Genomic DNA, 15,256 nt, shown 5'->3' with positions numbered 1-15,256 from the left:
TCTGAGGCAGGTTCTGTGGTAACCAGAGTGTTTGTGTCTGTGGTAGGTTCTGTTGTAACCAGAGTGTTTGTGTCTGAGGCAGGTTCTGTCGTAACCAGTGTGTTTGTGTCTGTGGTAGGTTCTGTTGTAACCAGAGTGTTTGTGTCTGTGGTAGGTTCTGTTGTAACCAGAGTGTTTGTGTCTGAGGCAGGTTCTGTGGTAAACAGAGTGTTTGTGTCTGTGTCTGCAGCAGGTTCTGTGGTAACCAGAGTGTTTGTGTCTGAGGCAGGTTCTGTGGTAACCAGTGTGTGTGTGTCTGAGGCAGGTTATGTGGTAACCAGAGTGTTTGTGTCTGCAGCAGGTTCTGTGGTAACCAGAGTGTTTGTGTCTGTGTCTGTGGTAGGTTCTGTGGTAACCAGAGTGTTTGTGTCTGTGTCTGCAGCAGGTTCTGTGGTAACCAGTGTGTGTGTGTCTGAGGCAGGTTCTGTGGTAACCAGTGTGTTTGTGTCTGAGGCAGGTTCTGTGGTAACCAGTGTGTTTGTGTCTGAGGCAGGTTCTGTGGTAACCAGTGTGTGTGTGTCTGAGGCAGGTTCTGTGGTAACCAGTGTGTGTGTGTCTGAGGCAGGTTCTGTGGTAACCAGTGTGTGTGTGTCTGAGGCAGGTTATGTGGTAACCAGAGTGTTTATGTCTGTGTCTGTGGCAGGTTCTGTTGTAACCAGAGTGTTTGTGTCTGCAGCAGGTTCTGTGGTAACCAGAGTGTTTGTGTCTGTGTCTGTGGTAGGTTCTGTGGTAACCAGAGTGTTTGTGTCTGTGTCTGCAGCAGGTTCTGTTGTAACCAGAGTGTTTGTGTCTGTGCCTGTGGCAGGTTCTACATCATAACCAGAGTGTTTGTGTCTGTGTCTGCAGCAGGTTCTGTGGTAACCAGAGTGTTTGTGTCTGTGCCTGTGGCAGGTTCTGTGGTAACCAGAGTGTTTGTGTCTGTGCCTGTGGCAGGTTCTGTTGTAACCAGTGTGTTTGTGTCTGTGGCAGGTTTTTTATCATAACCAGAGTGTTTGTGTCTGTGCCTGTGGCAGGTTCTGTGGTAACCAGTGTGTTTGTGTCTGTGCCTGTGGCAGGTTCTGTGGTAACCAGAGTGTTTGTGTCTGTGCCTGTGGCAGGTTCTGTTGTAACCAGTGTGTTTGTGTCTGTGGCAGGTTTTGCATCATAACCAGAGTGTTTGTGTCTGTGCCTGTGGTAGGTTCTGTGGTAACCAGTGTGTTTGTGTCTGTGCTTGTGGCTTGTTCTGTTGTAACCAGAGTGTTTGTGTCTGTGGCAGGTTCTGTGGAGGTCTGTTTCTTGACATCAAGAGAAAAATACCCTGGTTGCTTAGTGACTTCTATGAAGGCTTTCACATCCAGTCTATCTCTGCTGTGCTGTTCATCTACCTGGGCTGCATCACCAACGCCATCACCTTCGGAGGCCTGCTGGGAGACGCCACAGACAACTACCAGGTTGGGCTGCTTTAGCCTGAAATCCACAACTGTTTTGTGTTACCATTCCACCCCTTATACTCCGTGTCATATACCAATATGTTTGGCATATCACAAAGTACAATGAATGGAATGTTAGCACAAACAGACTGGTACCCAGGGTAGGGCCAATTAATTCATGTCCTAATTTTCTGAGTCGATGATTTGCAAAATGGAACAAAACAAATAAATGTATGGTAGCTTAATTGGGGGGAGAGAGAGACGGAGAGAGAGATGGATTTAGTTCAGTCACTGGCCCTATCCATCACATGCAGTATATGGACCAATGACTGAACTGAATTCATTTGTTCATCTCTTTCTCTCTCTCTCTGTCAATTCAATTCAGAAGGCTTTATTGGCATGGGAAACATACAGTAGGTTTCCATTTCCAAAGCAAGTAAAATAGATAATAAATAAAAGTGACATTAACAATACAAAAACATTACACTCACAAGTTTCAAAGGAATAGACACATTTCAAATGTCATATTATGGCTATGTACAGTGTTCTAATGATGTGCTAATACTTAAAGTACAAAAGGGAACATAAATAAACATAAATACGGGTTGTATTTACAATGGTGTTTGTTCTTCACTGGTTGACCTTTTCTTGTGGCAACAGGTCCCAAATCTGGCTGCTGTGATGGCACACTGTGTTATTTCACCCAATAGATATTTGAGTTTATCAAAATTAGATTTGTTTTGGAATTCTTTGTGGGTCTGTGTAATCAGAGGGAAATATGTGGTTATACATTTGGCAGGAGGTTAGTAAGTGCAGCTCAGTTTCCACATAGCCTGTCTTCTCTTGAGAGCCAGGTCTGCCTACGGCGGCCTTTCTCAATAGCAAGGCCATGCTCACTGAGTCTGTACAAAGTCAAAGCGTTCCTTAATTTTGGGTCAGTCACAGTGGTCAGGTATTATGCCACTGCGTACTCTCTGTTTATGGCTAATTCCAGTTTGCTCTGTTTTTTGGTAAATTCTTTACAGCATGTCAAGTAATTATATATATTTTTTCTCATGATTTGTTGGGTCTAATTGTGTTGCTGTTGCTGTCCTGGGGCTCTGTGGGTTCTGTTTGTGTTTGTGAACAGAGCCCCATGACCAGCTTGCTTAGGGGACTCTTCTCCAGGTTAATCTCTCTGTAGGTGATGGCTTTGTTATGGAAGGTTTGGGAATCGCTTCCTTTCAGATGGTTGTAGAATTGAACTCTCAATCTCACTTTCTCACTCACTCTCTCTCTCTCTCTCTCTCTCTCTCTCTCTCTCTCTCTCTCTCTCTCTCTCTCTCTCTCTCTCTCTCTCTCCTTTTCTCTCTCTCTCTCTCTCTCTCTCTCTCTCTCTCTCCTTTTCTCTCTCTCTCTCTCTCTCTCTTTCTCTCTCTCTCTCCTTTTCTCTCTCTCTCTCTCTCTCTCTCTCCTTTTCTCTCTCTCTCTCTCTCTCTCTCTCTCTCTCTCTCTCTCTCTCTCCTTTTCTCTCTCTCACACTACCCTCTCCCCCACCTGCCCTCTCTCTCTTTCTCTGTTTCAGGGTGTGATGGAGAGTTTCCTGGGCACAGCGTTGTCAGGAACAGTATTCTGTCTGTTTAGTGGTCAGCCCCTCATCATCCTCAGCTCTACTGGACCTATCCTCATCTTTGAGAAACTGCTCTTCGAATTCAGCAAGTGAGCGAGCTCAACCCCACCCTAGTTCACAATCAGACACTGTAGCCTATATGTAGTATTTGAATACATATGGTTCCTCCTCTTGATTTGATGAGAATTCAAGCAACACGCACATCAGACAGTTATATGAATGGCACAATGGTGAGATAAGATTTTATGTGTCTTATTGGAGAGTATGCGTCCATTCCATCTTCATAAAAAGACTGTCCTGCCTTCCACATTCTGCCCCTATATCAATAATGTTCTTATTTCTAAGGAACAATGGTATAGACTACATGGAGCTGCGTCTGTGGATCGGGATCCACTCCTGTTTGCAGTGCTTCCTCCTGGTTGCCACGGACGCCAGCTACATCATTAAGTACATGACCCGTTTCACAGAGGAGGGCTTCTCCAGCCTCATCTCCTTCATCTTCATCTCTGACGCCATCAAGAAGATGGTGGGTCATGTGTGTGTGCACGCAGACACGCACACACACACGCAGGCGAGTACACATGTAGTCATGTAAGCACACACACACACACACACTTAACTGTTGATATAATGTGTTGCTACAGATGGGCTCCTTCAAATACTACCCCATCAACACCGACTTCAAGCCAGACTACGTCACCGCCTACAAGTGCGAGTGCCTGGCCCCAGACCCCAGTGAGTCCATCCTTAGCTGTATAAAATATTACTGAAGTGCAGAGTCCCCAGCAGAGGATATAAGGGTTGTTAAAGGGTTGAAGAGGCTTATGATGAGGTTATCAGGACCTAGTAGCCTGGGTGTCAGTCTGTTTCCACTCTCTCATTACAGCTCCTTATGGAATTGTCTCGCCAACCATGTCAAAAGTTTGACAGGAATAGAAATGGCAATAGCACAAAGAAATGTGGGTATTAGCAGGACCTGGCTACCGCCAAGGGGTTTGGGGACACCACAATTATACAATGGTTTGGTAATATAAGGATGGATTATACCTTTATGCCTGTTTGGAGACGTTGCATTGTGAAATCTTATATTGCAAACGTTATGAGAATTGACTGAAGATACTTGACTACTGTAACTGATTTGTCTCACGTTTGTTTTTGCTGCACACACAAATGGCTGCTGTCTGATGCGAGTGAGTAACACTTCCTGTGTATGCATGAGCTTTAACTAGCTACTCCTTCTCTCTGTTCAAAGTCTCAAAGTCTACCTGTTAAAATCTTATTTTATTTTGTATTTCTCTTTTCCCCTGACTCTGCCGTCATCTCGTTTTCCCTCTCTGCATCTCAATTTCTCCTTCATTACCCTCCTCTCTTTGTCTCTTTCTCCCTTCTTCTAACTTAAACAGTGGCTTCAATGATCTTCAATGGTTTAGTGCCAGTGCCAACTGATAACACCTCTAGTCTCTTTGGAGTAAGTTGTTGTTTTTATTCCATGTGTATTTTGTCATGTCTTTTTAAGGAGATGTTAGAACTGGTGTTCTGTTGGAAACACAACACACCCCTGCTGAATACCCATTAGGCCTTAAGGGCTTTTCAATATTTCATTTTTTGACACAACAGACTTCCTAGTTGTTGTTTGTTTGAACTCAAAGTTTAATGATACTACTTAAAAAACAGGAGTATGACACTAAGCCAAGTGGAAACTATATGTTTAAAGAGTCTGTTCATTTTCTTTTTTTGTCTCCCTTTTGTTCCCCTGCACTCTCTTCCCTGTTATTCTCTTTCTTTCTTTCTTTCTTTTTCTCTCTCCTGACAAACCCTCACATCCTCACATCCATGCCAATCGTTTTCTCTACACGTCACCTTTTTCTTCCACCTGTAAAACTGTGTCCCCCTTCCTGCCCCCCCTCCACCCCTCTCTCCCTCTCTCCTACCAGTTAAACATCACAGGCCTGGACTGGAGCCAGCTCAGTAAGAAGGAGTGTGTGAAGTACGGAGGCTCTCTGGTGGGCAACACCTGCAAGTACGTCCCTGACCTGGCCCTCATGTCCTTCATCCTGTTCTTCGGGACCTACTCCATGACCGTCTCCCTCAAGAAGTTCAAGTTCAGTCGCTACTTCCCCACCAAGGTGAGACCAGAACTAACTGAAGAGGGGCTGGATCTTTATACAGTGACAAACAGGCTGCATCACAATTGGCAGCCTAATGCAGCCACAGTTTCATATTTTTCAAGAAAGATAGTCTGTTCCAGGGGTCGGGAAACAAGCGGCCGACGGGCCAAAACCCTCCTGCAAGTGATTTTAAAAAAAGACTTCAAAAAGACCAGTAATTCAGCTAAAAATGTGTTTTATTTAACAAATCTGTTCAAAAGAAAGACGTGATTGTATTTGAAAACTACATTGAGACACAATCAATTTTTTTGTCTTAGTTGTGGTCAATTGCAGTATACCATTATTATTAATTATGTTCCGCCCCCAACGACCATCTGCTCCGACAAAAATCTTATATGTTCAAAAACTCTCTAGCCAGTGGAGAATACATATTCCTGTGGTGATTTAGTATAAATGTCCATAGAGATTGGGTGTAAATAAGAGTAATGACCAAACATGTTTATATCCAAACTTTGTATACCATTGTCTCCACCCACACTCCCCTCTCCATGTTTTTGTTCTGTCTGTCTGTCTGTTCTGTGTCTGTCTGTCTGTCATGTACTGTCTGTCTGTCTGTCTGGTCTGTCTGTTCTGTCTGTCTGTCTGTCTGTCTGTCTGATCTGTTGTCTGTCTGTCTGTCTGTCTGTCTGTGCTGTCATGTCTGTCTGTCTGTCTGTCTGTCTGTCTGTCTGTCTGTCTGTCTGTCTGTCTGTCTGTCTGTCTGTCTGTCTGTCTGTCTGTCTGTCTGTCTGTCTGTCTGTCTGTCTGTCTGTCTGTCTGTCTGTCTGTCTGTCTGTCTGTCTGTCTGTCTGTCTGTCTGTCTGTCTGTCTGTCTGTCTGTCGTCTGTCTGTCTGTCTGTCTGTCTGTCTGTCTGTCTGTCTGTCTGTCTGTCTGTCTGTCTGTCTGTCTGTCTGTCTGTCTGTCTGTCTGTCTGTCTGTCTGTCGTCTGTCTGTCTGTCTGTCTGTCTGTCTGTCTGTCTGTCTGTCTGTCTGTCTGTCTGTCGTCTGTCTGTCTGTCTGTCTGTCTGTCTGTCTGTCTGTCTGTCTGTCTGTCTGTCTGTCTGTCTGTCTGTCTGTCTGTCTGTCTGTCTGTCTGTCTGTCTGTCTGTCTGTCTGTCTGTCTGTCTGTCTGTCTGTCTGTCTGTCTGTCTGTCTGTCTGTCTGTCTGTCTGTCTGTCTGTCTGTCTGTCTGTCTGTCTGTCTGTCTGTCTGTCTGTCTGTCTGTCTGTTGGTATCTGTTGTCTGTTCTGTCTGTCGGTGTCTGTCGTCTGTCTGTATGTCTGTCTGTATTGTCTGTATGTCTGTCTGTCTGTCTGTTGTCTGTCTGTCTGTCTGTCTGTCTGTCTGTCTGTTCTGTTGTCTGTCTTTCGTCTGTTGTGTCTGTCTGTCTGTCTGTCTGGGTCGTCTGTCTGTCTGTCTGTCTGTCTGTATGTCTGTCTGTCTGTCTGTCTGTCTGTCTGTCTGTCGTCGGTCTGTCGTTCTGTCTGTCTGCTGTCTGTCTGTAGTCTGTCTGTCTGTCTCTCCCCTCCCTTTTTCTTTCTCTCTCTGTCTGTCTCTCTTTCTCCCCTTTTCTTTCTCTCTCTGTCTGTCTCTCTTTCTCCCCTTCTCTTTCTTTCTCTCTCTGTCTGTCTCTTTCTCCCCTTTCTCTTTCTTCTTCTCTGTCTGTCTCTTCTCACCTTTCTCTTTCTTTCTCTCTTGTCTGTCTTTTCTCCCCTTCTCTTTCTTTCTCTCTGTCTCTCTTTTCTCCCCCCTCCCCTTTCTCTTTCTTTCTCTCTCTGTCTGTCTCTTTCTCCCCCCCCCCTTCTCTTTCTTTCTCTCTCTGTCTGTCTCTTTCTCCCCCCCCCTTTCTCTTTCTTTCTCTCTCTGTCTGTCTCTTTCTCCCCCTCCCCTTTCTCTTTCTTTCTCTCTCTGTCTGTCTCTTTCTCCCCCTCCCCTTTCTCTTTCTTTCTCTCTCTGTCTGTCTCTTTCTCCCCCTCCCCTTTCTCTTTCTTTCTCTCTCTGTCTGTCTCTTTCTCCCCCTCCCCTTTCTCTTTCTTTCTCTCTCTGTCTGTCTCTTTCTCCCCCTCCCCTTTCTCTTTCTTTCTCTCTCTGTCTGTCTCTTTCTCCCCCTCCCCTTTCTCTTTCTTTCTCTCTCTGTCTGTCTCTTTCTCCCCCTCCCCTTTCTCTTTCTTTCTCTCTCTGTCTGTCTCTCTCTCTGTCTCTCTCTCTCTCTGTGTGTCTCCATTGTCAAATCCCAAACAGTGAACAATGTTCCCTCCCTGATCCTCAATGTACTGGATCCCCTGGTGACCTGAAACTGCATGTTCCTCACAATATTCTATTCCACCTATATTACAGCTGAATACAGCTTATGATTTTCAATGCATTTGAGATGTTTTTAATGTGTTTGTGTCTCTGCATTTGTTGTTCTTTGAGAGATGATTTGTTTCACACTACACTTGTTTTATATTTTTTGCTTTGCTTTGTTCACTGTCTGTCTGCGTGTCTGTCTGTGTCTCTGTGTCTGTGTCTGTGTCACTGTGTTTGAGTCTCTGTCTGTCTCTGTGTCTGTCTCTGTGTCTGTGTCACTGTGTCTGTCTCCGTCTGTCCGTGTCTATTTCTGTGTCTGTGGCTCTGTCTGTTGCTCTGTCTGTTACTCTGTCTTTGGCTTCTGTAAACAGCTGCGGAAGCTCATCAGTGACTTCTCCATCTTCATGGCCATTATGACCTTTGTCGGTCTGGACAGGTTAATTGGGCTCAAAACCCCCAAGCTCATCGTTCCCACAGAATTTAAGGTAAAGAAACAGGTTTAAAATATTAGTAATGTTCCTGATCATACCCTGGGCATAAACCTATAGTGAATGTAGAAAAACATTATGAACACCTACTCATTCCATGACATAGACTGACCAGGTTATTCTAGGTGAAAGCTATGATCCCTTATTGATGTCACTTGTTAAATCCACTTCAATCAGTGTAGATGAAGGGTGGGAGACAATGCCTTTGAACAGGGTATGGAAGTACGTAGGCGCCAGGCGCACCGGTTTCTATCAAGGGTTGCAGTGCTGCTTTGGTTTTCACGCTCAACAGTTTCCTGTGTGTATCAAGAATGGTCCACCACCCAAAGGACATCCAGCCGACTTGGGAATCACTGGAGTCAACATGGGCCAACATCCCCGACGAATTGAGGCTGTTTTGGGGACAAAAGGGGTGTGTACATTTGTGTTTGTCCTTTAATCAAGGAATGGTCACTCTGACACTGCCCCTTACTGACTCCCTTTAGCCCACACGTCCCGACCGGGGTTGGATTGTGCTGCCGTTTGGGAAGAACCCATGGTGGGTGTATTTGGCCAGCTTTGTCCCTGCTCTCCTGGTCACCATCCTCATCTTCATGGACCAGCAGATCAGTGCTGTCATTGTCAACCGGAAGGAGAACAAACTGAGGGTAGTTGGATGTTTTTATTGATTTATTTAACCTTTACTTCTCATTGAAGTTAGGAGACCTCTTTCACAAGGGAAACAGTGATGTGCTGTATTAAATACACAGCCAGTCTGTTATAGTGAAGACTTAGATAACTAGTTTAACCTCAGCTTTTGGAAGACACAATGGGCATCAGACATGTTGTTTGCAATGCCGGGGCGGCAGGGTAGCCTAGTGGTTAGAGCGTTGGACTAGTAAAAGGAAGGTTGCAAGTTCAAATCCCTGAGCTGACAAGGTACAAATCTGTTGTTCTGCCCCTGAAAAAGGCAGTTAACCCACGGTTCCTAGGCCATCATTGAAAATAAGAATTTGTTCTTAACTGACTTGCCTAGTAAAAATAAAAATAAATATTGGAGATAAGACAGGCTCTGGTGTCACGTTAGGGCCTACACTACATACTTAATAGGACAATTACCTCAATGACATCCTGCAGTGTGAATTTATGTCCTACTCTACTCTGTGTCCCTCCCTGCAGAAAGGGTGTGGCTACCACCTGGACCTGTTCTGGGTGGGGGTGTTGATGGCTGCCTGCTCCTTCTTGGGCCTTCCCTGGTACGTGGCCGCCACTGTCATCTCCATCGCCCACATTGATTCACTGAAGATGGAGAGTGAGTCCAGTGCCCCTGGGGAGCAGCCTCAGTTCCTGGGTGTCAGGTGAGGGAGCACAGAGAAGAGAAAATAGAGTGTAGACCAGTACTATTCAAACTTTTTCAGCTGGGACCCCATTTTTTTCTGCAGAATTCCTGGGGACCCCATTTTTTTCCGCAATAGTTTCTCGCGACCCCAACCCACCCCAAATCTAATGGCACAACCTTAAAATCGGTACATTTCAATTTTTACACCAACAAATAACCTATAAACATTTTATTTTTCAAGATATCTTTCTCAAAAACATTTGTTCCCTGGGTCGCGACCCTGATTTTTAATACCACTTCTACAGAGGATATACAGGACAGTACAGTCCAGGCAGAACTTGTCTCTTGTCTGCTGTCTGTTACATATGGAAAGGTTTGCTGGTAGTCATTCTCTCTGTGTCTCTCTCTGTATCTCTCTCTCTCTCTCTAATGTATAGGGAGCAGAGACTGACAGGGATTCTGGTGTTTGTTCTCACTGGAGTCTCCATCTTCTTGGCTCCCATTCTACAGGTCAGTAAAATATGATAATTTCCTCCAACCTAAACTAGGCTTATTGATGAAAGATAACAGTGGCAGTGGCCCAAATGGCACCCTATTCCCTATTCTGTGCACTACTTTTGACCAGAGACTTATGGAACCTGGTCAAAAGTAGTGCACTGATTAAGGAATATGGTGCAATTTTGGGTGCAATCAGTGTGTTTTCTATACATGCCATTACAAGGGATCAACAGGATTATGTGTTGATGTTGTCTATGTAGTTTAACTGTGTGTTCTCCCTCTGGTCCACTCACAGTTCATACCCATGCCAGTGCTCTATGGTGTGTTTCTCTACATGGGCGTGGCATCTCTCAGTGGCATTCAGGTATGTAGAGACCAGAAAACAGTCGACAACCGGTGGTTATGTGTCAAATCAAACTGTCATGGTATGGGCTTTTTAGTATTCTCTGTGGTGCGGTTATCTTCCTTCTGAGAATGTGTGTGTCTGGAGGGAATGTAACTATGTATTCTAGCAGCATCTAAGCAGCAACTGGAGATGCATTTTAATTAGGGTGTTAGCTAGGCTGCTCAGAGCATGGCTAGGGTGAGTGTGTGTGTGTGTGTGTTCTCATTATGTCTCCCCTGTCACTCCTCTGTAGTTCTGGGAGAGGATCAAGTTGTACATGATGCCGTCCAAGTACCAGCCAGACTTCCCTTTCCTGCGTCACGTGCCTCTGAGGAGGGTCCACCTCTTCACCCTGGTCCAGATCATCTGTCTGGCTGTCCTTTGGGTGCTCAAGTCCACCGTCCTGGCCATCCTCTTCCCTGTCATGGTATTATTCATGACTCGCTTTTGAATGGAACAAGTATTAATGCAGGGGTGTCAGACTCGTTCCCATGGAGGGCAGAGTATCTGCTGTTTTTTACTATTTCCTTTCAATTTGTGTCTAATTAAGACCTAGAAAAGCAGGTGAGGGAAGTTCTTACTAAATAAATTACCTTAACTGATCAATCAGGTACATGGGAGGAGCGAAAACATGCATACACTTGGCCCTCCATCAAATTAGTTTAACCTATGCATTAATGCATAAAAAATTATTACTTAGATGTATTACCAACAGTCCCAATGGCCGTGTTTCGGTATACATTCAAGCACCCATCAACATGCAAATGACCTGATAGGAAGTAAATGTTGGTTACTTATGAAGTAAATGTTGGTTACTTATTGTGACGCACTCAGGCGTAGTGGGTGCAGAGTCAGGCGCAAAAGGCAGAAGGTACACAACAATGCTTTAATTTCTGGCACAGAGAAAATAGGACACGCCAAATACAGGGCGCACATAAACGACCGGCCCAAAACCAGGACCTAAGCAGTCCGGAGAAAAAACAAAACTGAAATGCACTACCACACACAAACACAGAGGGAAAAATAAGCCTGCACAAAGAGCAGGCGGGCCGTACCGGCTTAAACAGCCCAACTAAAAACCTAAACAAGAAACAGGTGTAACCAATAAGACAAAACCAACAGAAAAGGGAAAAGGGAACGGTGGCAGCTAGTAGACCGGTGACGACCGCCGAGCGCCGTCCGAACAGGAAGAGGAGCCACCTTCGGTGGGAGTTGTGACACTTATGAAGTAAATGTTGGTTACTTATGAAGTAAATGCTGGTTACTTATGATGTAAATGTTGGTTACTTATGAAGTAAATGTTGGTTACCTATGATGTAAATGTTGGTTACTTATGATGTAAATGTTGGTTACTTATGATGTAAATGTTGGTTACTTATGACGTAAATGTTGCTTACTTATGATGTAAATGTTGGTTACTTATGAAGTAAATGCTGGTTCCCTATAAATGTTGGTTACTTATGATGTAAATGCTGGTTACTTATGATGTAAATGCTGGTTACTTATGAAGTAAATGCTGGTTACTTATGAAGTAAATGCTGGTTACTTATGAAGTAAATGTTGGTTACTTATGAAGTAAATGCTGGTTACTTATGAAGTAAATGTTGGTTACTTATGACGTAAATGCTGGTTACTTATGAAGTAAATGTTGGTTACTTATGAAGTAAATGTTGGTTACTTTTTCTTGTCACAAGTTAAGGATAGTGATAATTTGCTTGTGCGACCATCAGATCCTGGGGTTGCTGGTGGTGCGTAAGATGCTGGACATGGTGTTCTCTCAACACGACCTCGCCTGGATAGATGATATCCTGCCTGGGAAAGACAAGAAAAAGGAGAAGAAGAAGGGTGATAAAGATGACACAAAGAAGAAAGACAAGAAGAAAGGGAGATCAGACGACAGCGAAGACGAGGTGAGACATGTTAGGTTTTACTGCCACCAGCTGGCTGGTTTAGAGAAAAACAATTCTTGCTTAATAATACATTTCTGATGGCTGTGTTTTGTGTGTATCTGTCTGTTTTGTGTGTGTCTGTCTGTTTTGTGTGTCTGTCTGTTTTGTGTGTGTCTGTCTGTTTTGTGTGTGTGTCTGTTTTGTGTGTATCTGTCTGTTTTGTGTGTGTCTGTCTGTTTTGTGTGTGTGTGTCTGTTTTGTGTGTATCTGTCTGTTTTGTGTGTGTGTGTGTCTGTTTTGTGTGTATCTGTCTGTTTTGTGTGTCTGTGTCTGTCTGTTTTGTGTGTGTGTCTGTTTTGTGTGTATCTGTCTGTTTTGTGTGTGTCTGTCTGTTTTGTGTGTGTGTCTGTTGTGTGTATCTGTCTGTTTTGTGTGTGTGTCTGTTTTGTGTGTATCTGTCTGTTTTGTGTGTGTCTGTCTGTTTTGTGTGTGTGTCTGTTTTGTGTGTTTCTGTCTGTTTTGTGTGTGTCTGTCTGTTTTGTGTGTGTGTCTGTTTTGTGTGTGTGTGTGTCTGTTTTGTGTGTGTGTGTCTGTTTTGTGTGTGTCTGTCTGTTTTGTGTGTGTCTGTCTGTTTTGTGTGTGTGTGTGTGCATGTGTTTGTATGCAGGAGAAGTACCACGCGTACTCCAACTGCTCGCCCAGCTCTGAGTCTGACGTGGACCGCAGGTACTGTGTGCTCAAACTACACGTCCCCTACAGTGACCTCCTGCAGCCCGTTGACGCCCAGTCACAGTGGGCTGCTCACTGCCAGCCAGGCAAATACTTCCCCTGATTCATAGATTACATAAACATTAAACATCAGCCTGGCAGATATAAGCAGATATAGAAACATGCACTCACACTCACACACTCACACACACACACACACACACACACACACACACACACACACACACACACACACACACACACACACACAGCATCCATAATTATAATTCCACACATAATTTCTCACAGACCCAGTATTCCATAGTGTTCTGCCAAGGCTGGGCTGAAGTATAAGCTATATCTCAGAGAATATGCCTTCATACCCTTCTCTTCATGCACTTTAATGCAATGCAGATGTTATTTTGGGTTTTGCTAAGCAGCCCTTGCTGCTATTTTCCCTGCACTCCTATGCGTTATGAAAACTAGTTGTGTAATTTTGTGTCAATGTGTCTCTATGTGTAGACACATCACATGCATGTGCATAATTCCAACACACTAGTCATACACTATCTCCTATGTATTCTTACTTCCTACTTTTAAGGCACCGGCTTGGTTTATATTCTGTAGAAATGTGTGGCATATTTGAATAGATGAATAAAAGTTTGACATTCTATCTGTATGTAGCAGATAGCAGTATTTGAGAGTGAACAGTGTTTGGTGCACTGTGACCTCATACCACATGCATCAGGCCTTTCTCAGAGTTTTGGTTGTTTCTTTTTCCTCCATGTGTTGTTGTATGTACCCAATAGTCTTGTAGTCTATCGATGGGTCCCATTCACGAACACTACTGTTTTGTTCTTAGTAGTGTCTTCATTCCATATAGTTGAATATTCCTCTCCCCTCTATCCTTTTAGTCATGTTCTCTGCGTGTTGCCTTTGACTCCTTATGTCAAATAGAAACTATGATCAAATTCATGTCTGCATTGCTTTTAAGGAAGCATGGTTCAGCAGTATACATTAGGCCTACATATTTGCTAAAAAAAACAACTCCTGAAGACTGTGAAATTAGGAGAGGAGAAACTGCAACATAAGGAGAAACTTTGTTTCTTTTACTGTTAGTTTTGCATCACAAACTGTGCATTGCATTCCTCCCCACATCTCACATTCCCCATAGGCTGCGAACCAGGCTTGGAACACTACGGCATAAAGAACAGACTTCAATCACAGTTGACAGCTCGTCTAACTCTCTGTCATGTTGTTTCACATTAATTTGCCCAACCTTCCTCTAGTCTAATTCACTCTCTGGTACTCTCTGGCACCAGCTCCAGATGACATCTCACTACAGACCACCCCTGTCTAGCCCAAGGTTATCTTCCCCCTCGCCTGTCTCCAGTCCCCCCTCCCTTCTCTGTTTCTTTCACTGTGTATGTCATATATGTCATTTTGCAGATTATTTTATCCTAAGCGACTTACAATAGTGCATGTATACATTTTCATATGGGTGGCCCCAGCGAGAATCAAACCCATCTGAACCACACAGGACATACATACAGGTATGTATGATATGTATGATAACTGGGACTTGCCGTTCCTCAGCATCACCTTGCATCTGAAGATCTCCTGCCCATCGTCCCCGGCGGTGCCTATGGCCCACGGCCGTGGCATGGCCTTCCCCGTGCCCCAGGTGAAGATCGAGATGGAGTCGGACTACGACACAGACACTGACCACCCACGCCACAGGGACATGAGCAGCGAAACAACGCTGTAGGCACTGACTACAGTGTGACAGAGCAGTGGCATACGTGGGTCGAACGCGGACGCTCTACAGTACATAGCTTTAGAGGGCTGACCCACTCACACATTATGACTCTTCTAGAATGCCTGCAGAGGACAGTGCAAGGTGTCATGGACTAACAGCTGACAGCATATGACACCTAATGTAAAGAAATTAGATGCTGGGAATACATGTACATGGAATAACTTAGCTTGAATGTACAGTACATTTATACTTGATCTGATTCCTCATATAGCTGTCCATTTTGATGTGTCCAAAGTCCAAGCAACAGCTTCTGCTTTTAACCTAGGAGGCTCTTTGCTGTCATAAATTGTCATGGATATCTCTGTTGAGAACATGTTGACTGTATAATCTTCAGGACACACATAGCTTTAGAAACAACGTAGAGGGATATAGGAGAAAGGTGGAGTGAAGGATCTCCTCTGTATGTGCTGTATATAAGAATATATTTTATGTCAAGATATTTATATTTATATAAATATATAGAGTACCAGTCAAAAGTTTGGACACACCTACTCATTCAAGGGTTTTTCTTTATTTGTACTATTTTCTACATTGTAGAATAATACTAAAGACATCAAAACTATGAAATAACACATGTGAAATCATGTAGTAACCAAAAAAGTGTTAAACAAATCGAATTATATTTTACATTTTAGATTATTCAAAGTAGCCACCCTT

The 15,256-nt window shown here is 44.0% G+C and overlaps 1 protein-coding gene across 1 annotated transcript in view; it reads left to right on the top strand.

The window, feature by feature from the left end:
* LOC109894932 (electrogenic sodium bicarbonate cotransporter 4-like) overlaps window positions 1–14,183 on the top strand; it is a 30,897-nt gene extending 16,714 nt beyond the window's left edge. Inside the window, exons 10-22 of the mRNA XM_031829766.1 lie at window positions 1,295–1,469; window positions 3,013–3,146; window positions 3,403–3,583; window positions 3,702–3,801; window positions 4,900–5,183; window positions 7,866–7,979; window positions 8,468–8,629; window positions 9,141–9,319; window positions 9,738–9,810; window positions 10,094–10,162; window positions 10,437–10,610; window positions 11,914–12,093; window positions 12,740–14,183. Coding sequence (XP_031685626.1) covers window positions 1,295–1,469; window positions 3,013–3,146; window positions 3,403–3,583; window positions 3,702–3,801; window positions 4,900–5,183; window positions 7,866–7,979; window positions 8,468–8,629; window positions 9,141–9,319; window positions 9,738–9,810; window positions 10,094–10,162; window positions 10,437–10,610; window positions 11,914–12,093; window positions 12,740–12,904 — 1,990 coding nt within the window. The 3' untranslated portion in view covers window positions 12,905–14,183. The remainder of the gene's footprint in view (window positions 1–1,294; window positions 1,470–3,012; window positions 3,147–3,402; window positions 3,584–3,701; window positions 3,802–4,899; window positions 5,184–7,865; window positions 7,980–8,467; window positions 8,630–9,140; window positions 9,320–9,737; window positions 9,811–10,093; window positions 10,163–10,436; window positions 10,611–11,913; window positions 12,094–12,739) is intronic.
* Window positions 14,184–15,256: the final 1,073 nt, after the last annotated feature.

This window comes from Oncorhynchus kisutch, linkage group LG8 (genome assembly GCF_002021735.2).
Source record: "Oncorhynchus kisutch isolate 150728-3 linkage group LG8, Okis_V2, whole genome shotgun sequence".
NCBI lineage: Eukaryota > Metazoa > Chordata > Actinopteri > Salmoniformes > Salmonidae > Oncorhynchus > Oncorhynchus kisutch.
This window is presented reverse-complemented; position numbering and strand designations above follow the sequence as displayed.